Source organism: Puma concolor, chromosome C1, assembly GCF_028749965.1.
Source record: "Puma concolor isolate L17-30 chromosome C1, mPumCon1.1.hap2, whole genome shotgun sequence".
Classification (NCBI taxonomy): Eukaryota; Metazoa; Chordata; class Mammalia; order Carnivora; family Felidae; genus Puma; species Puma concolor.
The window spans coordinates 3,873,987-3,901,928 of NC_141674.1; the positions used below are offsets into that span (position 1 = coordinate 3,873,987).

The following is a 27,942-nucleotide window of genomic DNA, read 5'->3' on the forward strand; positions in this document are numbered from 1 at the left end:
GGACGATAATGGAGGTGATGGTGGGGATGGCAGTGGTGATGGGGGTGATGATGGTGGTGCTGGGGAGGATGATGATGGGGGTGATGGTGGGGATAACAGTGGCGATGGGGATGGTGATGGTGGTGATGGGGAGGATGATGATGGGGGTGATGGTGGGGATAACAGTGGTCATGGGGATGGTGATGGTGGTGATGGGGAGGATGATGATGGGGGTGATGGTGGGGATAACAGTGGTGATGGGGATGGCAATGGTGGTGATGGGGAGGATGATAATGGGGGTGATGGTGGGGATGGCAGTGGTGATAGAGGTGATGGTGGGGATAACAGTGGCGATGGGGATGCTGATGGTGGTGATGGGGAGGATGATAATGGGGGTGATGGGGTGATGGTGGGGATAACAGTGGTGATGGGGATGGTGATGGTGGCGGTGGTAATGGGGATGGTGGTTATGAAGATAGTGATGGTGGTCATGACGATGGGGTTAATGGTGAGGATGATGGCAGCAACGATCGCTGTCACTGTCATTATTTGTACCAGAGCTGCCTTTGTCCAATAACAGCCCTGCTCTTTGTCAGGCCCCTGGTTAAACCTGGCACGCATTTGCTCTTAATCCTCCCGCCACCCCAGGAGTGGGTAATATGATTCTCTGCGCCTCACGGGGGAGAATAGGCACCATGCCTCGCTCGGGTCATGCAACCAGAGGACGGAGGTAGGATATGACCTCAGAGGACTCCCGATCCTGTGTCCCAGACCAACCTCGTGACGGGGCAGGTGCACGCCCCTGGCCTCACTCCCGGTCTAGGGTCATCGGGATCCCTGGTCCAGGTCAGCATACAGGGAAACCCCAGGAAGGCGCCGCCCGGCCCCCAGCTGGCCACCCTTGCTCCAGCTCCATTGATGAGGAGGTGAGAACTGGCCCTGGCAGAGCACCACCCCCACCCCCGACCCTGTGGGATTCCCAGGCTGCCACCGGAGCCTTTCCCTGCGTTGTGCACCCAGGCCGTCCTCACCAGAGAGGGGACTGAATCTGAAGCAGCAACAGGGTGGCTGGGAAGAGGGACCCCTCCCCTGTCACCTGTCTGCTTTCCCTTCTGCCAGCGGAGACGTGGGAGCTCTCCACAGTCCTCACCCAATTATGGGGGACGCTCACTGCCAGTGACTGCGTTACACCCTATTGGGTTTCCATCATTCACTTAAACATGATTTCCTTAGGGGTTTAGCGGCTGTAGTGAGGTTTGTGTGTGTCTAGGTTTATTTGCTGTCTTGAACCTCTAGGATATATTTAGAAGTCGGATTTCTGGATCCCAGGCTATAGATCTGTAATACCCCGGTTGTTTCACCAGAAGATTGTGCCGTGTAGCCCAGAAGTAGCAACATCTGAATGGAGTAGCTTCATCGTAGCCTCACCAACAATGGGTATTCTCATTTAAAACTATTTTTCCCTGTGAATTATGATCACCAAGGCACGGCGCCTGGTGACTGTCTTCTGCATAGCTCTTAATTCAGCAGAGCCTTTAATGGATGTGCTGGGGTAAAGCTGGCTTTCAAATTGCTAGTGTGGTGCTGCATGGGCAAGATATTAATCTTCCATGCCTCCGTCATGTGGTGCTAGGACCGTAATCCTCTTTGAAACCATTTGTTATTTATTCCTACAGCCCCCTGGAGAGCGGGGAGAGCCCCAGGAGCCCTCTCACAGATGCTAATGCAGGGAGAGCTGCAGAAATATCCCTGTAGACTCCCCGCCCCCACTCCTGACCAGGGTGTGGAGCTAAGCCAGGGCTGGGGACACGGGGCTCCAGCACCCCCCCCCCAAGTGGTCTCGCCTCCCCCAAGAGAAGGCTGTTCCTCTGCCTCCCGTACAGCCTACTGAGATCCCAAGGCTTAAAGGGTTTGGTGGTGGGTATGTCAGTTTCCTAGGGCTCCCAGAACAAATTACCACAAATATGGAGGCTCAAAATAGCCGTATTTACTCTCTCGCAGATCTGAAAGCTACAAGTCTGCAACCAGGGTGTGGGCAGGGCTCATTCCCTTTGGAGGCCCCAAGGAAGCGCCTGCTCCAGGCCTGTCTCCCAGCTCCTGGTGCTGCCAGTGACGTTCCCAGGTTTCTAGATGTGTCATCTGCCCCCACCTTCACATCTCCTTCTTTCTGTGTCTGAATCTTCTTCTCTTCTTACAAAGACACCTGTCACTGGATTAAGGGCTCCCCCCACCCTCCCAATCCAGAGTGACCTCATCACTGGATCCCTACCTTAATTACGTCTGCAAAGACCCTGTTGTCATATAAGATCATACTCTGGAATTAATACTTTGACCTTTTGGGGGGGGGGGGCGGGTACACACCTCAACCTGCTGCAGTGGGGTTCTGCCCCCAATGTCCACCCGCACCCCCAGTGCCCTACAGAGGGTTCTATGACTTTCTTTCTAGCCTCCTGTTTATTTTCCCCTTGGCGAAGATCACATGTCAGGTGTTGCTGGCTGGGGGTGAGAGTTCACGAGGACCCCGGAGTGGGGGCACGGGGGAGAGGGGGTTGTGTCAAAGGCCCACGGTTACACCGGAACTAGGGCTTCATGCTGTCAAGAATGGGGTCTTCCCCAGCTGCATCTGCCGGCTTACTGGGAAGGCAGAACCCCCCCCCCCCCCCCCCCCCCGCCCAACCAGGTTTGGCTCAGCAGCCCGGAGAGGCTGTGGGAAGCCCAGGCCCTCCTTCTAGAGCTGACCTGAGGGTGACAAGGTGAGCAGGTAAGACAGGGCCGTGTGTCTCATTGACGGTGGATGGGAGGCACTCAGGTAAACCCCCTTTACAGGATGCCAGCCTGTGAGGGGGCCCTGGATCTGTCAGACATGCTGCTCAGCCAGAATTCTGCTTCTCAGGATCCTGCTTCCCCTCTGCAGCTGGAACCAGGATCTGGCCCCCAACTTCCAAGGGTCACTATCGAGATGCACCTGAGAGTGAGGTTAAGAGCTACCGTCCAGGGATCCGACCCCCACTGTGTGTGAAATCGGCACACGGTCAGTGCAGCCGGCCAGCCTGGAGCTGCGCCAGGCACTGTGCTAAGCACAAGGGAGGGGGACTGGCTGGACATGATGGCCAGAGTGTCCCAGTGCGGGGCTGGCCCAGAGTAGGTGGCTCCGGTCCCCACAGCCCAGGACCAGCCTCCCCACCTCCAATGTTGCTGCAGAAACTCACATCAGTGAGCAAGATGGCAACAGCCACTGCTCCCCAAACAGGCTGCACAGGGGGTGGCTTCCTGCAGGGCTCCAGAGGGGAAGAGACCTCAGCCCCACCTGGGGGAGGGCCAGGTGCCCAGGGACTGCTTGGGAACACAAGACAATGCCAGCATGGCCACTTCATGTGGACAGACTGTGAAATTGCCCATCTGGGAACACCAGGAAGCTGGGGTCCCTCCTCCTCCCGTCCTGGGGTGTAAGCGGTTAAAACGCACCCCTGTGCCACGAAGCTTGGAGCAGCTCCATCCATCGGTGGATGCCACCTCGGCTCCCTCCTGTGTCAGCTGCTCTGACTGCTGAGTCAGGCTCTGAGACGCAGTAATCAGTGCTCATGGCTGTAACCACCAGCAGAATTGCCTGTTTCCTTCCCGTCCCTGGAACTCTGTTTTCCTGCCTCCGCTCAGTTAGGACTTGAGCCGTTTGTGAGAGATGTTTTCTTTATGGTCTCTTATCATGGATACCCCCAAAAGAGAGGGGGAAGCCAGGCCCTCCCAAGGACACTGTGCAACACCGTTACTCTTGCCATCGCAGGGGACGGGGCTGGGGGGGGGGGGGGGCCTCCGAGCCCCTCCCCTACCTTGAGCAGCCCCTTGATTCATTGATTACCCTGCTGAGAGGTGGACGCGCGCCAGCCAGGTCCTCGCAACCCTGCAGCTGCAGCCGCGGCCTAGAGGGGCTGGAGATGCTACGGCCGTGATGGCCATAGGGTGTCCTTAGCTCGATGCAGTCTGTGGGTTGCCCGGCCACCCCCAAGGGGGCCGCTGCCTCACCCCGGATCCCCACTCTAGCACCGGTGAGGAGGGAATCCTGAAGGGGAGCCATTGAGACCTGCAGGCTTTCTACTTGGCGTGAAGGGCAGGGCTTGGGTTTTGCAAGGGAAATGACCCCCTAGTCTGGTCCTGCTGTAGGAAGCTGCACCCCCCCCCCAGCCCCCACCCCTTGCAGGACTGCCAGCACCAGGGACAGATCTCCCGTGTTCCCCGTGCATAATCTTTAAGCCTCTCCTCTCGGAAGGACCAGATCAGCTGGTCCTGACCCCAGAATTGGTGAGAACCCTCCTTGCCCAGCCCCATGATCTCACACTGCGTGTAACTCCCACCCAGGAGGGGCTGCCCCTTGGGAACTCAGGCCTTGGGCTGCCTCTTGGGGAGATGCCTGTGGCCTCGATCATGGTCTGGTTCCCCTGAGGGAGGCACTGGGGCAGCCCTGCCATTCCTCTGGGAGCGGGTGCAGCTGGAGCTGTAGAGACAGGAAATTGGCCTTGGCCAGGGCCCAGAAGGAAGAAAGCAACAGCGCCCCTGGGTGTGCTTCATCCCCAGGGAGGTAGGAGCAGATCCAACCCCCTCTGCCTCCCTCCAGAAGTGTGGGACACGCTGAGTCTGTTTGAAATGCGCCGTGGCTGAATGTGCACTTCCCCTGAAGACGAGCCCGAGGGTCTAGGTGGCATCGTGTGCTTCTCAAGTCCTTCTGGCCACCCCACACCCCTGTGGGGACCCTGGGCCCTCGGTCTTTACCTGCCCCGTTGGCATCTACTTTTTAGAGCAGAAGGAGGCTGCCCACGGGGTGGCCTAGGACATCAGTGCCTTCTACACGTGGGAAGGTCAGCACTACCCGTCTGGCCTGCGCGGGGTGGAGTGTCTGGCCTCTGGAAGGCGAGGCCTTTTCCCGGCATCTCTGGGTACCCAAGCACCAGCAGGCTATGGGCCACTTGGCTACTGGGTGGCGTGGGCCCATGTGTGTGCATGTACGTGTGAGTGTGTGTGCGCACGCACATGCACACACCCCTTCAGATCTGCTTTCTGCTTCCTGTGCCTACACCCCCCTCCCCGAGCTTCTCACCAGGGCTGGCCTGGAACACGCCGTCCACCAGGGCAGTGCGGGGGGTGGGGGGGGGGGGGGTGGTGGTGTTCTGGTCTCTCCCTAGATTCTCTTCATAAACTTCCTGTAAGATGAGAAACCCCTGACACACTTTCCCAAAAGCGGATGTAAAATTAGTTTCAAAGGCAAGCGAGAACCGCACGATGTCCTGGAACTCACATTCGCCCTGGGCTTCTGCTGTGGAGTCCACACGCCCTCTCCTGGGACTGCTGGGATGAGATTTTGCTGGGATGTCAGAGACACTCTCTTGCACTCGGCTCTCTGTCTGTCTCTCTTTGGCAAGATTTCCCACGCTTCAGTCACTGGCCAGCCATCTCAGGATCTGGGTTATACGTGCACACTTCCGAGCCCGTTTCTGCGTTTATATTTTTCCCTTAAGCTTTTTTTTTTTTAAATAAGCTTATTTTGAAATGAATTTTGCTGCTCCTGCAAAAAAGAGAAATCCAGCATTACTTGTCATAGTTTGGAGATAACTAGAAAAGAAGTAGGTAGATGTTGGATTCAAGAACGATCTCAAGGGGCACCTGGGTGGCTCAGTTGGTTGAGTGTCCAACTTTGGCTCAGGTCATGATCTCACGGTCCATGAGTTCGAGCCCCGCGTCGGGCTCTGTGCTGACAGCTCGCAGCCTGGAGTCTGCTTCAGATTCCGTGTCTCCCTTTCTCTCTGCCCCTACCCTGCTTGCTCTCTCTCTCTTTCAAGAATAAATAAACGTTTAAAAACCATTTTTTTTAATCTCAAGTGTGATCAGGACATGCAGACTTTGACTGTCTCTGCCTTAGGGGATGTGGGATGAGCCCTTGCTTGCCTTCTGGAGATTCGGGGGTGTTCCAGTCACCTCATCCCCTAGGTCACAGGCAGGCTACTCATGTTCTCAAGGGCGAGCTGAGGAGTCCCTCCTGCCCCTGCTCTGGTGAATATGAGAGATGGGGAAGCCTTGGGGCATCAGCCCCATATATATATATATATATCTCCTTGTTGGATTTAGGCTCCGGGGCAGAGGGCAGTTATTGGGGAGGGGGTGCCCAGGGGCAGGGCTGGCATTCAAGTGTTGAAGACTTAGACGAGAAAACTATAGGGAGCGTTCTCCAGAAGTCATCGTGGATTTGGGGGCAAAATGGCATAAGGTTGTCATTCAGAGTGTTGGCTTTGCAGTTAGGCAGACCCGTCCTAGCTCTTTGCCTCTTAGACTTGTGTGACTCTAGGTAGGTCTCTGAGAGGACGCAGATGGTACAGGAGTTAGAAATGGAAAGTGCGAGCTGCCTCCCCACTGTTTCCCACCCCCGGGGTGACCCGTCTAGGCCTGGGGACCTACCGTTGGACCCTGAGGCTGGTGAAGGCCCTGGCAGATGGGGAGACGTAGCGGTCCCCCGAGGCAACAGCAAGAACGAGGACGGGAGTGCCATGGGCACAGGGGCATGAGGGGAGAGGCAAGCAGTTGGCCCCAAGGTCAGGTGTGCCAGAAAAGAGGCGCAGGCAGGTGGGCCCAAGGTCAGGTGTGCAGGAGGCTCAGAGAGGAGAGAGAAGACTGGAAAAGTAGGCAGGGCTGGCCGTGAGTGGTTCAGCATGCAAAGCTGAGGTGCTTGGACCTGACAGAGAAGGCCCTGGGCAGCCATTGAGGCCTTTAGGGAAAGGCATGATGTGATAGGTCCCTGGGTGGGCAGCAGGAACGGGACTCTGGTGACAGGGGAATGACCATAGTCCAGGCAGGCACTCCCAAGGCCAGCGGTGGAAATGGGCAAGAGAGGGAATGTTCCAAGGGATGCTCATGTGGACAGAGCCCACAGAGCTGAGAGTAGGAACCTGTGCTCAGGGCAGAGGGGTGACATGGAGGCACGGCTAGCCGTGGGGCTCATGGTGGCGGCCAGAGCTGAAGCTCGCGGGGTGGGGGTGGGGGGGTGGGGGGAGGGGCAAAGTAGCGTCCTGGAGGGTCGTTCAGGGGAAAGGCTCCACGAGTAGAACACTGGAAGCAAGAGTGCTTGGAGGAAGAGGAGCAGCCTGGGGTGCAGGTGGAGGTGACAGAGTTGGGGAGGTGATGGAGGTGATACAGGTGCAGGGGGCAGAGGTGATGCGGATGTGTGTGCGCGTGTGTATACGTGTGTCTTCACGCCCGTGCACGCGTGCCCCTGAGGCGCCCGGCTCTCCGCACGCTTCAGGAACCCAGCATCGTCCTGCTGGGGGTCCAGACCTGGTGGAGACTCGAGTCCGGCTACAGCCTGAGATGCTGACCAGGGCCCGTGCAGGCTGCACTGTGGCACCGGGCGGCCCCTCGGAGGAGCAGCTGGAAGAGGATGTGCTCTCACCTCACCACTCACCACCCTGCTCGTTTCGGCCTCGTGGGGAGTCCGTGTTAACTAGAAGGAAAGCACCGCCCGATCGGAGCAGCAGGACATGCCTCGTGCGTTCAGCCTGTCCTGGCAGGAGGGTCTCCACAGGGAAGGAGGCAGCCCCGGTCCCGCCACGGGGGGCTCGCCATCGAGTTGGGAGACAGCCAGGGGAACAATCACGAGCTCTGAAGGAGAGGCACGCGCTGACATATGACAGACGGGTCACTTTGGAGAGAGCGCTCCAGGACACTGCCTCTAGAGATGTGACGTTTGAGCAGGGACACAAAGGAAGAGCGTGCCAGGCAGAGAGACAGCACCTGCAAAGGCCCTGCGGTACAAGAGAGGAAACCGCTCCGGCCAGGGACTGAGGAGCAGGAGAGGACACCACCAGCCTCTCACCTGGATGTCCAGTGGGCAGAAATCAAGAGTGGTACACCCAACCGAGGGAGCCCCCCAGGCGCCCCAGTGGCGCTTCCTCTATCCACGCCACTAAGAGGACACATTGTACCCCATCCATTCAAAGTCCAACTTCAGGGCAGGACCTTGAAGGCCCAGCCTTTTCTCCGGGACTGCACAGGTCACCGTGTCCAGGAGAGTGAGGTGTGGCATCTCTGGCCTGCTGTTTTCATCAGGTAGAGGCTCTGCCGGCGTGCGAGGGCAGGTGGCCTTACGGCGGAGGACGCTCTCCAGGTGCATCGCTCCTCCGCACTAATCAGGAGCATCACAAGCAGGGTTTAAAAATACTATGCTTATTTCATTTCAGTGCAGGAGCGAGAAAGAGAACGTACAGCCTGTATGAGCAACTCACATCAAAAATAAATGAGGCAAAAAGAGTAACCAAAAATAGTACGGCATCGGAGGCAGCAGCCTGTGTCCCTCGGCCAGCTGTCCCCGGCGAGCGGCATCGCAGAGAGCGGCCAGGAGGACGGCTTTGCGTGCTTATTCCGGAACAGATTAATCAGGCCTGCAATCCGATGATAGATCAGAATTACTAGCAAAGTAAGAGCAGGATAATTACTCGGGGCGCACAGGGCCCCTGTACGTCCTCCCCTCCAGCCCTGCACCCCCGCCAAGCAGCGGGCCAGGGTGCGGCCAGCAGGCAGGGTGGGGTCACCTCTGACCTTCCTGGCAGAATGTTCACACAGGACAGGCCCCAGCCCCCTGCGAAGCAGATGCTGTGGACCTCACGAGGGCCCACACTTTTGTCTTGATCTCATTATGGTGGACGTCGCCTTTATTTTTTTTATGTCATTGATCAGGGTTTTACAAACTACAAGGACCCACTCCAGCCCACCACCTGCTTCTGTAAATAAAGTTTTATTAGAACACAGCCACCCCCGTCCAGTCACACACTGTCTCTGCTGGCTTTCGCACAGCCTTGCTGCCGAGACCACCTGGCCCACAAAGCCTAAAATATTGACGCCCTGGCCCTTACCCGCCCAATCTTGGCAGGTCTCCCGCCCTAGATGTTTTTCATCATATGCCTAAGCATCCTAGGCAAGCATCCTGTCCACCTAAAGACAACCATTGGTGACAGGGTTCGGTTTGGGGCTGTGTCTGTGCTGATGTTGACTGGAGCTTTAGACGTGTTGCTGGGGGCGAACAAAGAAAAGAAGATTCTGCAATAATTAGGTTTCTCTTGCGTCAGGAACATCTTTGGGGCAGGGATATTTGAGCCACACAACTAGACTCAGACCCCCGCCCCCCGGCACGCCCCTGTGAAGGGAGAGCATATGTGCCGCCACCTATGGACAGCTACAGGTGTCCCACTGGCCCCCGAGGGCCAGGCGGGGTCCCCACGCCCACCTGCTGGCCTCCCTCCCTGCTCTGTTCCCCAGGCATCGGAGAAGGAGCAGGTAGAACCCTGCTGGGCAGGGCCGGGAGGGACCTTGCCCTTGGGGCGTCCCTTTCCCTGCAACGTTGTCTGGCCTGTCCCTCTGGCTTCCATGAGTCATCGTGGAGCCCTTTCAAACCTCGAGCTGGGCCTGTGGCCCTGCGTCCACCCATTCTGGGGCCTTCTGGGGAGGGGATCCTTTCAACAGACCACAGAGCCAAGTCCTGAATTCAATCAGGTGTTTTGACTTGGCCTGTCCTGAATGCTTGGGAAATCTGCACGGCATGTTCCCTGGGGAGGCGTCCCCCAGGAAAGAAATGCAGGGAGCTTTTCAACCGTGAAGGCTCGCGTTGCTGCGAAGGCTCCGGGGGACCCCTCACACATGGCGTGACAGGTGGGGAGTGTAGGCGGGATGGCGGTGGCATTACTGAGCACGTGCCAACAATAACTCGCCGCGTGGGGACGCATGGCCCCCCGCGTCAACAAGGGCTCCCCCTGATGTTGCTCGCCTCTTCGTGGTGACGTTTTGGACGAGGATGAGCAGAACCCTAGAGGTCACACCGCCCCCGAAACGGGTCTGCCTTCTGGATAGGGGTTCTTAGCGTGGATTAGCATGTCCAATCCCCAGAGGGGAGGTTGTGATCTCATGAGACGAAAACCCCCAGCCGACTCCCAGGGTTGGCTTGAAAGACACCAAACCCCCCACCATGCCCCCAAATGCGAGAGACAAATAACAGAGTCCAAGAGCATGCTTGTGGCTCAGCGCTGAGCACCATGCAGAGAGAGGTAAAGACCCAGACCTGGGTCCAGAAGCAAGTGTGGGCACAGGGCGGAGAGGGGTGTGGGACAGGGAGGCTCGTGTGAAGCAGGCGGGTGGTGGGGGGTTCGTTTCTCCAGGAGGGAGGCCAGGCTGTCTAATGAGGCGTGGTGACGAGCAGTGTCGTCCTGGGTCAGGGCTCTGCAAACCTCTTGTACGAAGGACTAGAGAGCACATGTTTCTGGTGTGCAGGTAATGCGGTCGCTGTCGAAACCCCCCCGGCCCTGCCATGTAGCATGAACACAGTCGTGAACAATATGTGACTAAGTGCTGTGGTCTGAATGTGACACACACCCCCGCCACCCCCCCGGCTCCAAATTCACATGTGCTGACCCCCAGTGCAATAGTGTTTGGAGGCGGGGCCTTTGGGAGGTGATTAGGATTTGACGAGGTCGTGAGCCCGGGGCCCTCTGATGGGATTGGTGCCCTCGTAAGAAGATGATGAGACCCTAGCAGGCTCGCTGTCTGCCATTTGAGGACACAGCCCGACTGTGAACTAGGACTCTCGGGCCCTCAGCAGACACTGAGTCTGCCGGCACCTTGATCTTGGACTTCCAGCTTCCAGAACCGTGAGAAGCCCATGTCTGTTGCCGAAGCTCCCCCAGTCTGTGGCATTTTGTTATGACAGCCAGAGCAGAACAGCACAACAAATGAGCATGGCCCTGTGCCAATAAAACTTTATTTATGGATGCTGAAACTTGAAGTTTATGTAATTTTCATTCCCATGGAACAGTCTTCTTTTGTTTTTCTTCCAACCACTTAAAAGCCACTCTTCGCTCGCAGGCCACGCAAACACAGGTGATAGGCTGGATTGGGCCCCCGGGCCCTTGCCAAACCCTGTCCCAGAGCAAGGAAGGAGACCCCCTCCCTCCTTGACTGCTGACCAAGGCCTGAGATACTGTTCCTGGCTCCGGGTGCCTTGTCGTTTTCCAGAGAATCTCCGCCAACAGCAGACTGGAGGACGTGACCTCAGTGTTGATGTTCCAGAAAGAGGCCGTACCCAGGGGTGGCTAATTATGTGCCCAGGCTCTGAAGTCAGCCCCTCAAGCGTCAAATCTCTGCCCCTGCACTTAGCGGCCAGCTGACCCGGGCCCAGTGTCCTCCACAGCATGACGGAGTCTCCCAGCCACCTTTACGGTTCTGTAAGGGTTCCGTGTGACAGAGAAGCAATGCACATCGCGTGCCGTTGGCCCAAATGAAATTTAAGTCGGAAACCTCGGGGGGAAACGTTGAAAGACGCGGCAGGGGAGCGGCGCGGGATGTGTGAGGATCTGCGAGACGGACAGGAGCGCCGTGAGACGTAGAGACAGGATTTGCCTCTGGGGAGCAGAAGTGGGCCTAGCGGGTATAGTTACAAGGACAGGGATTTCAAATCAACATAAAAAGGACCTTTTTCATCATTTCGGTTGTCCTGGGGGGGGAATCATCTGTCCCCAGGGGACTCATCTGGGTGATTTTCGAGATCTGCCTGCGAGGGAATCTTGCAGAGGAAAGCGGTGTCTCCAGCGCCCTGGACCTGGGCCTCTGCCCCTCACCCTGGGGGAGTCCAGCACGTGCGAGACCAGTTCTCTGGCTACATACGCCCGGGGAACACGCCCCCTCCCCGCCGCACCCCCCACCGGGTCTCAGCCGGAGGAACACGAGTTACATCAAGGCAGTACTTGCTTCTTAAATTTGGAAATATCCAGAACCGCTGTGAGGTTCCCCACCTAGCAGGAAGATGTTTGGGGGTGGTCTCAAGACCAGTCTGGGACACGATCTTGTTCTCTGGCCGAGTCGTGGGGGACAGCAGTAGACTCTGCTCGCTGCTTGTCGCCCCACTTGGGCCTTTGTAGTGCCACCTCCTGGCCCCTGAACCTCCCTGAGACACCCCTGCCCGGCCCTAAACTCCCAGCGTCACTCCTTCTGCTGAAAATGGAGGTAGAACGTGGTCAGCAGCCTCCTCCATGAGGAAGAATGTACCGGAAGACTCCCTTTCCATCAGGAAAGCGAAACTTTCCTGGAAGCCCCACCCACCAGGACTCTGCCGCAGACCTCGTCCCAGGCCACAGTAGCTGGGAGATAATTCAGGAGTGGCGACTGGGCCAGCAACCCTACCTCCATGTTTACTGATCCAGCCTGAACGTGGGGCTCAGACTCATCGATGCCAGAGAGGAGCCCCTCCTGTGGGGTGCCTCCAACGTTGCTGCCCCGCATTTGCGCACTCGCCAGCCCTCCTGGTCTAAGGTAACTGTTTACAAAGAGTCGGCGGATGCAATAGCCACGTAAGGGCCAGGGATGATGCTGGGGTGTGAGGGCTGCAGATGGTCATGTGAAATGTTCGACTTTTGCCTGCTTCCTGGAGGTCTGTGATAGCACTGAATTAAGCCTGCCTTCTCAGGGCACAGGGTCACGGGGCCGGCGGGCGCTGGCGGGGTCCCGAGTCAGGCCCGAGGGGCCGCTTCAGACCAGCAAGAGGAAAGAGCCCCGGTCCAGAGTCACACCCTCCTGGTTCCCCTCCCAGCTCTGCCACTGACGACTGAGTGCCCTGGGATACGATTTCATATAGCGAGCCTTGGCTTTCTCATCTATAAAGCGCTCCGGCCTGTGGGGGCTACAGGGCGGGGGGGGGGGAGAGTCTGGGGTGCGGCCCAGAGGGGCTCCCCTCCCCCACTGCCTCATGGTCTCTCTCTTCCATTGTCCCATTTGCTCTCCTCTCTTCTGCCTCCTGTTCACCTCCCATCACTTGGGACATCTGAGCGCCCCAAACCGTTCACTTCTCTTCCCTCTTTTCCCCGTCACCCCGTCCGTGTCTTAACCCTGCTGGGGACACGTAGCGCCACCCCTGATCTGAGGCACAGGGGCTGAGCTGGCCGACTCCCTGTGCCCACCCCTGGGGGAAGGGGAGCCCGCTCTGCTCCCCGGAACCGTGGGGAAGGGGACGGCCAGGGCTGCGGTGGCACAGCACAGGGGCAGAGGCCCCTGGCCGGCACAGGGACAGAGGGGATGCTCCATCCGGATCCTCCCTTGGCCTCGCTCTCCCCCAGCTGAGGGGCCTCCCCAGGAAGGAAGGGTAGAGCAGGGAGAGGCTATGAGGAAAAACAGTCCCCTCCCCCGTCCTCCCCCCGGGGGCCGCCCCACCTGCACACAGTTTGCTTGCACCTGCTGTGCCCTGGCACCGTGTTGGGACCACTGGGATGGGAAGTGGGCGAGGCCGAGCCGTGCGGAGCTCAGAGCACAGCTTGGGAGCTGGGTCTGAATCCCCGCCATGGGCCTGACCTTTGACCCTCAGTGTCATCATCTGTAGAATGAGGAGGGCAGCAGTACCCTCTGAGGGCTGTGGGGATGACCGGATAAGGGGAAACAGGTGGAAGTCGTGCAGCCCAGCCCCGGTACCAAGCTGGCACCGAGAAGCGGAAGTCTGTGACATCCCCGGGAGCAGCCGGGAGCTGCACGTGTGTCCCTCTCCCCCTCCGGGAAAGGGGCCCACTGCTTGCCTGCCAGGGTCCGCTCCTGTTCTGGAGGGAGGGGACACGCCCAGTGTCCTTCCCCTTCTCGTCCCCTGCCTCCTCCCCCGGAGAGGCGGCTGTGCTGCCAGCCAGGAAGGTTGGGGTGTCCGCCCGGGAGCGGAGGCCCCACCCCAGCGCCTCGGGGGCCCCTGGCTCGCCAGGAACCCTCCCACATGAGCTGCCACCCACTTCCTGCTTGGCCCTGTGGTCCCGTGCCTTCCACCTCATAGGCACGAAAATGGTCTTGTCTCAGGAACAGGTACCTGGGGTGTTTCAGGGATCCTGTTTGCCGAATGGGGTTTGTGCTCGAGGGGGGTGGGCACCCCAGCTCCCTGAGCGGGGCTTAGCGCTCCCCTGACATCCAGGGTTAATCGGGCCGGCCACTGCCCTGGGGCCCCGTGCCCGCACGGGGCTGGCTGCAGCCGGGAGAGCTGTCCCTGCTGGACCCAGGCACAGCCCGTGTGGCCATCTGTCACAGCAGAGCAGCTACAGGCGTCCTGCCTGCACGGGGACACCGCAGGCCCCCCACAACCCGACGACAACAGCCAGGGCAGGCGGGTGGGGCCGAGCAGGCTGGCACCCAGCAGAGGTGTCTGACTGGGACACGGGACACAGTTCTGCCTGGCGTCTGCTTTCATCCCTGGGGCAACAAGACAGGAGCTGCCTGGAGATCAGAAGCGCTGTGGGGCCACCTCTGTCCTGCCCTTGGGGGAGAGGGAGCGCCAGCTGCCAGGCGCTCCCACAAGCTCCTGGAGGGATCCCTGCCCATCTGCTTCTCCCGAACCCCTCTCCGGGGAGTTCCCGTCTCTGAGAGGAAAGTAGTTTCACAGGCAGAAGAAGGGAGGGTCCCTGCCTTAGAAAGAAATGAGTGGGTCCCCACCCCTCGTGTCTCCCGCAGAGCTGAGCACAGGGCCAACAGCAGGGTAGTGGGGGGGGGGAGGATAGGGGGGACCCTGAAGCCACTCCCCACCTGGCGGCTCTGTCTTGGGGAGGCAGCCCATGGCCCCCATGCGGGAGAGGAGGGCAGGGGTGGTCAGGGAGTTCCCTGCTGCCCAAGGGGCTTCCTCCCTGACCAGAAAAGCCAAGTGCCTCTGGGACGGTGTTCCCTCCCTCCCCCACCGACTTCTCTTCTCCACTTCTGTGCCAGGGTGTGGTCACCGTAGGAGGGTGAGGCGGGGGTGGCCAGAAGGAGGCGGCAGGAGGGGCCTGCCAGCTTCCCGAGGTGGGGCAGGAGGGCCACCAAGCTTTGCTGAATGAATGACAGAGGGGATGCCGTGGTTACAGGGTTCCGGAGCACAGAGCACGCGGGGGCTCGCGTCCTACTTCTTGCCCTGACTAGCTGCAGCTCTGAGGCCCCCTCTGCCCTGGCTCCAGGTGAGGGCCCGTCCCGCTTGTGGTTGGCGCGACCCGGATGGACGGGGTGGTGCTCCTCGGCGCCAGGGGTGGTCCAAGCTTCCACTTACTCTCAGGGAGGGCGGGGGGCAGTTCCCAAGACTGGGGGTCTTTGGCCCCTGACCCTGGCGGACCCCTGTCAGTCGCTGTGCATCCCCTGGGTGTGACTGGGGGCCACAGCAGGGCTCCTGCTTCAGTCGGGAGGCGCTCAGCCTGCAGGTGCATGACGGGTGGTGTGGATCTGGGTGGGCTGCATGAGGGCAGAGGCATTTCACTGTCGCTCTGGGAAAGTTGAAAGTTTGGGGCCATGATGGTTTTTTTTTTTTTGTTTGGTTGGTTTTTTTTTTGCATCGTGGCACTAATGAGATATGAATGGGGCCTCTCCCTGCAAGAGTGTAGCCGGAGCCCCATGCTGGGGTGGCCTGTGTGTCATCAGGAGACAGGCACCCGAGTGTTGCTTTGAAAACAGTTTCTAGCCTGTCGTCTTTTTAAGAAATTCTCACTGGGACTCTGCAGCTTGGTCCCTCTGTGTCTGCTGCTGTCCGAACACGTGACATCCACGGTGCTTCTGTCAGGTGGGCTGATGGCCATGCCGCTCCTGGCTCAGGAGCTTGGAGGACAGACAGAGGTTTCTCTGTGGCAAAGAGCAGGGGGTCCTGGCCGGGGCCCCCTGCCCCCAGTAGTGTTTTCACCGTTCTCCCTGCCCCCCATCCAAGGCTGAGCATGGCCTGGGGGTACTGCTTGGAAATGGGGTTGTGGATCCCCGGACCGCCTCCCCACCGGGCCCCTGGGCCATCCTTCCAGCCCCTGGGCCTCTCTGCTCATGCCCAAGATGCCCCACAGGCAGAGCCGATCCCCCGAGTGCGCTCGGACTGGCAGTGCCTCCGCGGGCGGGCTCACTGTTGCCCGCCACCCCTGCTCACAGGGAGGAGTGGGCTTGCGTCTCGCGGCACCCCGCTTGTGGGAGAGAGAGGAAGGGTGTGTTATGCAAGCAGCCTTCCGGATCTGGTGGTTTTGAGCAGTTACACCTCTTCCTGTCTCTTTGTGGGGTGCACACTGGCTGCCGTGGCTGCTGCAGCTTTGGACCCATAAAAGGCGGTGGTTTCACGCCATGTCATAGTCACAGTGGTTCTTCGGGGCTTTGGCAGGAAGGATTTCCAGGGACGGGGTAGCAACACGCAAAGTAAGGTGAGCTCGACAGACAGGAGCTTGAGTCCCAGCCCCGAGCCCCGAGGCTTCTGGGAAGAGCCCCCCGACGTCCACCACCCCCAACAGCACGAACCTCTCCTGTCTTCTCCCCCTCGGGCAGTGTTCACGAGCGCCCAGCGTGTGCCTGGTGCTGCTCTGGGCACTCGGACCCACCGGGGAACAAAAGAGACAGAGCTCCCTGCCCTGGCGGAGCCGACGTCCAGGGGTCTCACAGGAGATGGGGAAGGAGTAAACATGGGGAATCATCCATTGTTGGTGTCTCGGTAATGACCCGCGCCAGACCTCCGGGTCCTCGCCCCCACCCCCTTATGAGGGCTGGCCTCTGCAGCCAAGAGAACAAAAGTCCTGAGCCCCTGGCATAAAAGACATCGAAGCTTCTCTCTCTCCACCCCTCCCTCTGGAGGAAGCCAGCTGCCTCGGCATGAGAGACCCAGTGGTGGGAAGGGGACCCCTGCTCACCCCTGTGTGTGAAACATCTAGCGTCTCCAGCCCCAGCCCAGCGGACACCCTCACCGCAACCTCAGGAGAGACCCTGGGCCAGAGCTACCCGGCCGGGACAACCCCCAATCCCTGACTTTCCAAAGCCACGTGAGAATTCTTTGTTGTTTCCAGCCCTAACCCGGGTCACATGGCAATAGGTGAACTCATGCAGTGTTAGAATTCTTTTTGTTTTTAAGTTTATTTTTGAGAGACAGAGACAGAGACAGAGTGCGAGCAGGGGAGGGGCAGAGAGAGAGGGAGACACAGACTCCGAAGCAGGCTCCAGGCTCCGAGCTGTCGGCACAGAGCCCGACGTGGGGTTCGAACCCACAAACCGCGAGATCATGACCTGAGCCGAGGTTGGATGTTTAATCCACGGAGCCACCCAGGGGCCCCCAGTGTTGTAATTCTTAAATCCTCCACTAGGTGGGGACAAGCCTTCGGGAAGCTTGGAGCTTCCAGGATGATCAGGAATTGGGATGCAGCCACAGACGGCCCAAGAAACACAGGTCCCACTATGACGCTGAATCATCTCTGCATGTGGCTGGCCACATCCACAAGGGGTTCGTCTTTTTCTGGGGAAAAGACGAGCAGCCCCCACGGGCAAAGCAAAGAGGCGGCGAGGGAAAAGCAGATGTGGTAGCAAATCCGAGGACCGTAAGAAGATGAGACCACCGCCTGGGAGGAGGCGGCGGCACATCTGTGCCCCGTGGTGCACACCTCCTTGAGGAAGGAGGTATGATCAGGGGCTCCCAGGTCCTGGACCGGCACCTTCTGTCCACCAGGGCCAGGCACAGGTGGATCCCAGCCCGCGGCCCTCCCAGCGCACCCCCACCCGTTAGCACGTCAGATCCTCCTCAACTCCCATTATCCCATTTCACAGATGGAGAAACTGACATTTAGGAAGGTTGAAAGAGCTGCCCCAGGTCAGACAGCAGATCTGAGCCCAACCGGACCTTGCCTCCCTCCCTGACACCTGGAATGGTCTCCTCGGGTCACCCACAAGGTGGGATTGTGTCATCAGACCAGCCCTGGAGGAGGATAGAAGCGTGTGTGGTGGCTCTGGTGAGGCTTCGAGTCAGGAACTGTGACCCAGGGCTCAGGAGCTTGTGCTAAATGACGTTTCCCACTGCCCGGTTTTCTTGCGCTCCAGAATCTACGGCGGTGAGACGAGCGGAGGCTTTTTCCGCCAACTGGAGGTCCCTCCCGTGACTCATGAGTCATAACTTCATGTAACGAGGATGGGCCTGAAGGCCGAAGCCAGTAGAACATACTCCCAGGAGGGCTGAAATCACAGCTCCATTCACCTTCCGTGCGACAGTCCTGGGGGACCAGGGGGTGCGTTCATCCGTGGCGATGGTGGAGGCAAGTCTGCCGAGGCTCAGGCTGGAGCTGACTCGGCCTCACTGCTCACCATTAGCCAAAGTACGTGCGGCCGTGTGTGCGTGCACATGTGACTGTGCGCGAGCCCTGCGTGCGAGTGAGAGAGCGAGGGAGGGAGAGGAGGAGCAGAGAGAGGACAGAGAGCAGGTGTACAAACCAGACAAAATACAGACAATCGGAATAGAACGGAGGGCATATGGGCGTTCCTTGCTGTGCTGATTCTTTACAACCTCAATGATGTTTGAAAGTTGGCAGAATAGTAAGCTGAGGAGAAGAAAGGCAGTGCCCATAGATGGAGCCCTGGGCTTTGGGGGGCCCTGCCGTCGTTTTCAGCCCCCCTCCCATACTGTCTGAGAGCTGGGACTTACCCATTTTCTTGCCTCCTGAGCTCAAAGCATTTTCACTCCTTCCCTCTGCTTCCGTGAGAAAGTACAGGCAGGGCTTTGTGAGTGTTTCATGCCTCAGTTTCTCCGAGAATGAGTCAGGCGGCTTGCTCAAGGTCACATCCAGAAAAAGTGGATGGAAGTGCAGGGGACGGAGGGGCCCAGATTGCGGACCTCCAGGCTGCACCCTGGGCCAGGTAGGCTCTCAAATGGCTTCTGAAGCCTTTCTCCCAGCCTCCCTTCCTCCGTGATCCCTGGGATCAGCAGCCTCCCGCTAGCACACTGGCCCCTCGGGATGGCCGCGGGACAGACGCGGTCTCTCCTACCTGGACTGTGGCAGCTGCAAACGAGGAGGAGGGCTCTGGGCAGGCCAGCCGAATGCAAGGCAGGGGGCAGGGGAAAACCTCACCGGTCCCCCTCCCTCCCCAGGAGGTGGCAAAGGCACCTGCCCCCCAGGAGGAATGAGGCCTGTTGTTCTCGTGAAGTGGGCACGAGGGCGTGGCCAGTGCCTGGCTGCAGGTCGGGGAGCTGGCTGCTGGCTCCAAGGGGAGCCTGACCTTCAGAGTCCAGGTGAGGTGGAGAGGAGTGTGACAGGCGGCCTACTCAGGGGCACCTCCCTGAGTGCAGCCCATATTGTCCCTGTCCCTGTAGCTGCCCTGAGTACCACACCTGGGACCAACAGAGCATTGCACCCTCCAGAGAAGACTGCCCTTGTCCCTCATGCGGCCAGGGTCCCCAGGCCCACCCAGCACAGCGGGCAGTCTGTTTGCCCTTAATGCAGACGCCTGGCCCCTTCCCCTCTGCCTTCCCTGGATGAGCCTTCAGCAGGCTGAGTCAGACTCATTCATTCATTCATTCATTCATTCATTCGTTCAACAAATATTTGAGTGTTTCCCAGGCACAGGTGTGAACACAGCAGACAGATTCATGGAGCTGGTGTCTTAAGGGGAGGGAGACACAGCCCACAACTGGGACATTAGGTGAAGTAGAAGGTATGTTGGAAGGTGACAGTGCTAAGGAGAAAAATGACCAGGAGAGGATTAGAGGAACACGGGGAGATGGGGTTTGCAATTTAAGACAAGGCGTCCAAAGAAGACTCAGCAAAAAAGTGACCTTTGTACAAAGAGGCAGAGGTCGGAGAGGGGGCCTTGGGTGGTTCACGGGGGGTCAGAGAGCTTCCGGCAGAAGGAAGCCCGAAGGTTGGAGTGTCTGTGGGTTCATGAGACACCGAGGCCACTGGTGAACTTCAGGCCTTCCCTCTCGACAGAATGGGCAGCCACTGGAAGGTTTTGAGCAAAGTAATGGCATCTGATTGATGTTCTAGTAGGATCGCTCTGGCTCCTGTAAAGTAGACCATGAGAGGGGCGCCTGGGTGGCGCAGTCAGTTAAGCGTCCGACTTCAGCCAGGTCACGATCTCGCGGTCCGTGAGTTCGAGCCCCGCGTCAGGCTCTGGGCTGATGGCTCAGAGCCTGGAGCCTGTTTCCGATTCTGTGTCTCCTTCTTTCTCTGCCCCTCCCCCGTTCATGCTCTGTCTCTCTCTGTCCCAAAAATAAATAAACGTTGAAAAAAAAAATTTTTTTTTTTAAATAAAGTAGACCATGAGGCATAAAGGTGGAAGCTGAGACCCATCAGGAGGCTGTTGTGAGGACTGTAAGAGGGAAGGTGGTGGCCTGGACCGGAGAGGAGGTGGTAGGGGCCACTGGGGCAAGCATGGGATTCTGGATGTTTCTGAAGATGCCTGTATAATGGGGGAGCCGGGGTAGCGGCGGCCAGGGGCTCCACGTGGGACAAGTGAATCTGAGACGCTTGCTCCGCACCCTATAGAGATGCCCAAAGGGCAGTTGAATAGATGAGTCTGGGGTCCGGGGGGGAAGCTGGGACCTGGAGGTACAGTCGCACGGGTTCCAGTGTAAGCACACGATTCAGAGCCAGGAGACAGGTGGAAATACGAGGCGCTTCTTGTGATGCAAAAGAAAAGAGATTCATGGTCGCAGAGGTGAACGGGGCAGCCAAGGAGACTGAGAAGCAGCAACGGGGAGACAGGAAGAAAGCGTGCGTCCCAGGAGCCGGAGGGTGGGGGCAGCCCCGCCGTCACCCCCAAGCCGTGGGCACCATCAGACTTAGCAACAGGAACGTGACCTTGGCAAGAGTAGCTTCCTCAGAGCGGCGGAGGCAGAAGGGAGAATTGCGGACCAGAAAGGACAGCTCTTTTGAGGAGTCTTCCCGTGAATGGAAGAAGGGAAGCAGGACGGTTGGTGGAGAAGGAAGGGGATCCAAGAAGCTGTGCTTTTTGTTGTTTAAGATGAGAGAAGTAGGGGCGCCTGGGTGGCGCAGTCGGTTAGGCGTCTGACTTCAGCCAGGTCACGATCTCGCGGTCCGTGAGTTCGAGCCCCGCGTCAGGCTCTGGGCTGATGGCTCAGAGCCTGGAGCCTGTTTCCGATTCTGTGTCTCCCTCTCTCTCTGCCCCTCCCCCGTTCATGCTCTGTCTCTCTCTGTCCCAAAAATAAATAAACGTTGAAAAAAAAAATTTTTTTTAAAAAAGATGAGAGAAGTAATGAGCGACTGCGTGAGGAGGGCAGTGCTCCATAGAGGACAAAGAATCCGCGTTGAGAGTCGAGATGCTCTTGAGTGGGGGCGGGAACGGGGTGTGTGCTCAAGCGGGCGCCGTGGCCGTGGCCAGGCGTCCAGGTGGCAATAGGAGGGGAAACAGAAGGTTCTAAGTCACGTGGCAGAGGACGCGTTGGGGACTTCAGGGGAGAGGCGTGCCAGCGTCATGATGGAGGCGGGGGTGGGGCCTACAGCGGGGTCAGCAACCTGCTGTGTAAAGGGGCAGGTGGTAAATATTTTAGGCTTTGGAGGCCAGACAGTATGTTGTGGTGGCCCGGTGTCACAGTGTAGCACAGACACAGGTGCGGCTCGTGAGCTGACAGGCACAGAGGTGTTCCGGTAACACCTTACAGAGACAGGCGGCAGGCTGCATCTGGTCTGTTGTTGCTAATTTGCCAGGTCCTGGTCCGGGACCCAGGCTGTGGGCCAGCAGTCCTCAAAGCGTGGTCCCTGGGCCAGGAGCACGAGCATCACCCGGGGGACTAGTTAGAAATGCAGATTCCTGGGCGCACCCCATATCTGTGGAACCTGAGACTCTTGGTCCCCACAACAATCTCCAATTCAGACGGAGCTTGTGATTCTGGAATCCTGGGAGTTAAGTACCCCTGAGTGCCCAGGCTGGGGGTTGAGACACCACCGCTTAGCACCTGGACCCAGGGAAAGCCAGACAGGAGAGAGTGGGGTGTGGGCTGGGTCACATCCCCCAGTGAAGGGCACAGGCATCCCGCCTGCTATGGGCTGCCTGGCCCCATCCCCTTCCACAAGACCCTGTGAGGACATGCTGCGTCCCCCACCCCTGTGGCCATCCCTCCTCCCCGGTGACCTCTGGACCACCGTGTTTGGACGCAATGCCTGCCACTCTGGGGACCCCCAGTTCTGTGGCTGTGGTTTCCTGTCCACGGACAGGGCTCCGTGTTGTACAGGCAGCCACCGGCACCTGCACACAGTAGGACCTCGACAGACATTCTGTGCACCGGTAAATGACTTAAGGTTAACGACTTTCATGAGAAGGTTGGCTTTCGTGCCCTGAGCCACCTGGCAGAGCAAACCCCAGGAGCACCTGATGGGCACAGAGGGGAGCCTGCCTCTGAGGCCTCCCACCCCCAAAGCTGCAGGACTCCATTCCCCTGGAGCTGTGTAACTGACCTCTTTCTGCGGGAGAGGCACTGTGCCTCTTTCTTGCATAGATTTGGGTGGGGGCAGTCAGGCTGGTCCATCTGGTGACAGTGACCCTGATGGACCCCAGAGTAAAAGAATAGGTCACCAGGAGGCCCTCAGGGTCTGCCCGGAGCCATCCACCAGGTGTGGATGGACAGGGCCAAGCAGACAAGGGGTCTGGGGCCTGGGGAGAGGTAAGCCTGGGTCACAGCATCGCAGGTCATGAGGTATCAGCTGATAAGCCTGAAGACTGGATTCGGCATCAGCCAAGGATCTACTGCATTTCTTTTAAGGATTTAAGTGCATTTTTTTTTTCATTTTGTCATTTCTTTCTGAATGAGATTTCTTAAGAATGAAACTTTGCAGGGGGCGGGGGCACCTTCATGGCTCAGTCAGTTAAGCATCCAACTCTTGATCTCGGCTCAGGTCTTGATCTCATGGTTCGTGAGTTTGGGCCCCACATTGGGCTCAGCTCTGGGCGCGGAGCCTACTTAAAAGAAAGGAAAAGGGGCCCCTGGGTGGCTCGGTCGGTTAAGCGTCCGACTTCAGCTCAGGTCATGATCTCACGGTCCGTGAGTTCGAGCCCCGCGTCGGGCTCTGTGCTGACAGCTCAGAGCCTGGAGCCTGTTTCGGATTCTGTGTCTCCCTCTCCCTCTGCCCCTCCCCTGTTCATGCTCTGTCTCTCTCTGTCTCAAAAATAAATAAACGTTAAAAAAAAATTTTTTTTTAAAAGAAAGGAAAAGAAGAAAACTTTGGGGACCTTCGCTGTCTGCATCATTTCTGTCATTTCCGTGAGGCTATCTCTGTAGTGAGATAACCTCTGATTTGCATTTTCTCTCCCCATTTTTCCAGCATGTTCACACACATGCGCATGCCCCTCACTCAGAGGAGAGCTGAGTGATGAGTGAGACCTAACCTGCACTACGTACGAGCCCTCTGCCGGGGTTGGAACGTGTCCAGAGAAAGCCTGCTTCCTGCTGGCAGGAGGGTCACGTCCCGGCAGAAGGAAGAGTGATGGGCATTCACTGAGAGGCCCCGCTGGGAGCAGGCGGGGCTGCATTTTGAGCCCAGACTATCCTTTTAAAGCCCATCGGCGTGGTGATTTTGGATCAGAGGACCATCACTCTTTTGGAAACCCTGTATGACATCCCTGCTGAGTACCAAGCCCTGTTTGAGGCACAGAGGATGTAACAGTGAACAAAACCAGCAAACTTTCTGTGCTGGTGGGGCTCACACTCCAGAGAGAGTTAAGACCTCATAACTCAGGGACAGACCATCAAGAAGGTCCCTGGTGCTGACGACACAGGACAGCAGGCAGGCTGCTGGGAGAGAACCTCTGAGCATGATAGTCAGGGGCGGGCTCCCAGAGGAGACCCATGCTGAGAAGGTCGGTCATAAGGGTATTTCAGGCAAAAGGAGCTGTAAGTGCAAAGGCCCTGTGGTAGATGTGCCCTTTGCCTGTCGGAGAAGAGAAGAAAGGGGTGCATGACCTAATCTCCTTTTAAAGTAGAAATGGAAGGAGGGAGAGCAGTCAGGAGGTCCAGGTGACATGTTGGTGGCTCAGCCTGCGGGTAGCAGGGGGAAGAGTGAATGGACAGACATGTCTGTTGCATTCATTATGTGTTGCTACATAAAAATACTGCTGGAAGCGTAGGGCCTGAAAACTCAGTTTCTGTGAGTCAGGAGTCCGGCAGAGCACAGCTTACCAGGGTCCTCTGCTTCAGGGCCTCACAAGCCTGCAGCCAAGGTGTTTGGCCAGGGCCGGGGTCTCATTTGAAGGCTCAACTGGGGAAGGATACTCTTCCAAACTCACGCAGTTCGAAGGATTCACTTCTCTGTGGGTGGTTGGACTGAGGGCCTCAGTTCCCGGCCTCACAGGCCTCTCCAGCACGGCAGCCCGCGTCGTCACAGCCAGCAAGGGAGAGAGTCTGCGAGCAAGACAGAAGGCACGACCTGTATCACCTGATGATGGAAGTGACATCCTGTGACCTGTGCCATGTCCTCTAGGGTGGGAGCAGGTCACTAGGTCCGGCGCACACCCACGGGGAGGGCGTGAGTCTCTGGAGCCGGGGTTATCCGACTGGCTGCCTTCCTGGAAGCTGCCCCGGGGCACCTGGGAATCTGCAGGCTCAGGGATGAGCCTGGGTGGTGGTGGTGCCACTTCCTGGGACAGGGGAGACAGCCCAGAGTTCTAAGTCCACAGATTTCCCCTGGCACCACCGGGAAAGGGCTCCCGGACCCTCAGGAAGGCAGCTGGGGAGGCGGAAGGGAGAACTACTGAACCCAACCACCCACCTTGTCTGAGCCCCCATGGGCTGGTCTGTCCATCTGGTGTGGGGGGTACAGGTGCCCGACATACAGGGCCTTCAGTATCACAGAGCTTTCTGGGCAAACCAGACTGCCCTTTTTGAACCACCTCCCCTCTACTCTGCTTTTCCTCCAGAATCTTCCGTCCGTGAAGAAGAGGGCAGGTCAGCACAAGTGAGGCCGGCTCCATGTATCCGGAATCGACAACGGGCTCCCCAGCGCGGCTCTCTCTGCGGCAGACGGGCTCCCCCGGCATGATCTACAGGTGATTCCCCCGCCCCCCCCCACCCCAGCCACCTGGGCCACTCTCGGGGTCAGTCCTGCGTCTGGTTGGGGGGGTCCCTGAGGCCAGCCCCACCCCTTGGCCCAGAGGGAAAGATCAAGGGAGGCCCACAGGACTCTGAGGTGCATGTAGGCAAGCTCTTTCTCCAAGGAAAGGAATGGAAACTTTTAAAACCAAAGTGGGACAGAAAAGCCCGCGATTTTCCCAGAGAGGTGAAGCCAGGATTAGACTTGGCCCTGACTCCCCTGAAATCTTGGAGGTGGCAGCCCCGGAAGCGAGTGGGGGACCCTCCCCAGTTCCTGTTTCTTTCTTACACATCACAGGCCGTGCAGCCCCCTTTGAGGGGGGCTCAGAGCCTTGCACCGGGAGGGTGGAGGCATCCAGCTGCTCACCAGGCACCCTTACCTCTCTAATGTGGGGGCCGCCTCCCAAAACCAGCTCTGGGTCTTTCTGTTTGGAAAGTAGCCCAGGCTGAACCACAGGGAGGGCACGCCAAGGCATTGGGTGAAGGCTGCTGTCCCAGGCACAGAGCACAGAACCCAGATGGCAGTGGTTGTCCTGAAAGATTGGGGCCCGGGAGGGACACCAGGGGGGCCCATCGGTCCCGATGGATTGGGCCTTTGTCAAAAATTGTTAGGGCCTGATCCAGAGCAAGTATCTGTAGAGCCCACAGGGAAAGGGGGCGTCTCGCCTTCATCCAAGTCCTAAAAAGAACCGCATGGTCACATGCAGATGCGCCAGCACGTGGGGTGGCCGGCAGCTTCTCGGCTTGAGGGTTTTGTACTGTCGTTCTAAAGCAGGTTTCGTTAAAACCCAGACCGTCACCCAGAGGTTTACCTCTCGTCTTCGCTTCCCCGCCCGCCCCGTGTGGGGGGAAGGAGCCTGGGCGCCCGAGGACCCCGCGTCCGCCCAGGCGGGGCCTCCGCCTCCCTGTGCCACTAGGTGGCGCTGCCACCGAGCACTTGGTACGCGGGCGCGCGTCCTCCCGACCCACAGCCCGGAGCTGAGCGGGGAGGGGCCGGGCCGCGGGGCCGTCGCTGGTGTGTCCCGCGGGGCCGTCGCCTGCACCTCCCTGTGGCTGATGCCAATTGTGGACTCTCTCTCTCTCTTTCTCTCCTTTTGCTCTGTCCTCCATCGCTGTCCGCAGTACTCGGTATGGGAGCCCCAAAAGACAGCTCCAGTTTTACAGGTAACGAGCCCTCCGTTTTCCCTAAGACCCGCACGCTGAAGGCAGGGGAGCGGGTGGGAGGGCCACGCCCTGTGCAGGTCGGGTGTGCCGGTGACCTCTCCAGTAAGACACGGGCTCCGGTGGCCTCCCACACGGCACCGTGGAAGGCTCTGATGAGCAGCGTGAAGCCGCTTCCGTGTGTGAGCTGATCTCTAGAGTTTGCTTGCGTTTGAGCAAACGGACTTGTGATACCTGCTTAGCCCTCGCCAGATCCACCTTAAAATCTCACTTGTGGGGCGGCGGATGTGGCTGTCTCCTGTTGTCTCTCGTGGGTTTGTGCTTCTTGGGTGATTGGAGCCAAAGAGACGGGGCGAACCCAACTGTTCTCCCCTTTTCTTTGGATGTGAGCTGACTTGTAATCAGAGGCCGATACCGCCTCAGGGGCGTGTGGCTCTGGCGCGACCCGGGTCAGGGGCGGACCTGCTGGTGTTTGTCTGGTGCGCGTCCCCGTTGCTGAATCAGCACAGCGTGTTCTTGGGTCAGAGGCTGTGCCCCAGAGGGACAGGGCGTCCAGGTGCGTCCAAGGCAGGTCAGCCAGCAGAGTCCTCCCGGGCGAGTCCCTTCGGCAGCCTGTAGCTCACCTGTGCAGTGGGGAGGGGAGCCACCGAGGTGGGTGCTCCTCGGGAAGGCTATAACTCCAGAAATTTACTTTGATTGACATTTCGGGAGCCCCGGGTCAGCCCCGCCAGCCTCAGGACCACGTGGCTCTTGGGGGCAGGACCCTGGTGCACAGTGTTTGTCCTGGCATTCGGGCCTGCGAGGTCTGTGTCCAGGAGCAGCTCCCCAGGGTCGCACACACCCACCAGCGCAGAGCCAGGGGGCGGTCGCCGCCGACACCCCCCGGAGGACGCGGGGACCTGGATTCCCACAGCCCCCCCGCACCTCTGAGCGTGACAGAGGGTCTGGGTCCTCGGGCTGATTTCGCCACTACTCCGGTGCCTCCCGTGGGGTCTCACTCCTTACGGAGAACCCTAAAATGGTGACTGGAATTGTTGCTCGATGAGATTTTGCCTGAAATAGTTAGATCTGAACCTGGGCTTGCAGATGCTTTTTTCGGATGACACTTTTGCCATCACGTACGTATGACGGCGTGGTGTATCAGGGCGAGTGCGAGACATTCGTCCCGGAAGGACTTGACCACTGGGACCAAACAGGCCTTCGAGCTGCATCCTCTGAGACCCCGGAGGAGAGGCGTGACAGGGTGGGTGGCGGGGCCGTGGCACAGACTGCCGCCTAAGGGGCCCCGCCGCGGGACGGGACGAGTAGATTGCCAGGTATCACAGAGCCAAAGTGAAGGAGGGTCCCACTCCCCTTGCTGGCCCTCGGGGCCCCACAGATCCAACCTGTTGTCCACTCCCTGGGGAGCCTTCTGGTTGACTCCCCCACCCATGCCCAAGAGGCTGTCTTACCCTGAGGCGAGCCCTGATGGAGAATTGCACCCCAGATCCGCCGACCTCTGTCCCTGATGCCCACAGGCTCTGACCGTCCTGCCCTTTGCAGCTCCAATGTGGTTGCTTCTCACAGACACCGAGGTGTCTCCTGTGGGGTCTCCGACTATGACCTCTAAAGAGGCTGCATCTGTGTTTAATGTACTGGGTGCCACTCGCAGTGGGGCATCCTTGTCACCTGGGCCCTGACACAGCTACCAGAGGGTTAAGTCCATCGGCAGCATCCTGCCGACTGACCACCCCTCCCCGAACGGGGCACAGGTGTTCAAGGTGTGCGCCCTGCCTTGGGGCGGCTCACGGACTAGTAAGGGAGGTGAGACCCTGTATCTGTCAGCTCTCCCAGAGAGTGCCTCGTAACAAACAGGCCCCAAACTCAGCACCTTACAAGGAGAAGCGTGTATTTCTTGTTTATGTGTCTGTGTCAGTTCATGTGGGCTCGGCTGGGTTTGGTCTGAGCCGCAGGTGGGGCCCAGGTGTTCATCCTCCCATTGT

The 27,942-nt window shown here is 58.7% G+C and overlaps 1 protein-coding gene across 7 annotated transcripts in view; it reads left to right on the forward strand.

Annotated features, from left to right (window-relative positions):
* The window catches only part of KCNAB2 (potassium voltage-gated channel subfamily A regulatory beta subunit 2), an 86,009-nt gene that overhangs the window by 9,668 nt on the left and 48,399 nt on the right, over window positions 1–27,942 (forward strand). For 2 of the 7 annotated variants that reach the window (XM_086715507.1, XM_086715514.1), the window contains exons 2-3: window positions 24,628–24,756; window positions 25,922–25,963. In XM_086715507.1, the coding sequence (XP_086571633.1) occupies window positions 24,680–24,756; window positions 25,922–25,963 (119 nt within the window). In that variant the 5' untranslated portion in view covers window positions 24,628–24,679. Of the gene's footprint in view, window positions 1–13,732; window positions 13,831–14,855; window positions 14,946–16,001; window positions 16,152–24,627; window positions 24,757–25,921; window positions 25,964–27,942 lie in introns of those variants that run through there. The other 5 variants (XM_086715513.1, XM_086715515.1, XM_086715509.1 and 2 more) reach the window with 4 other exon arrangements.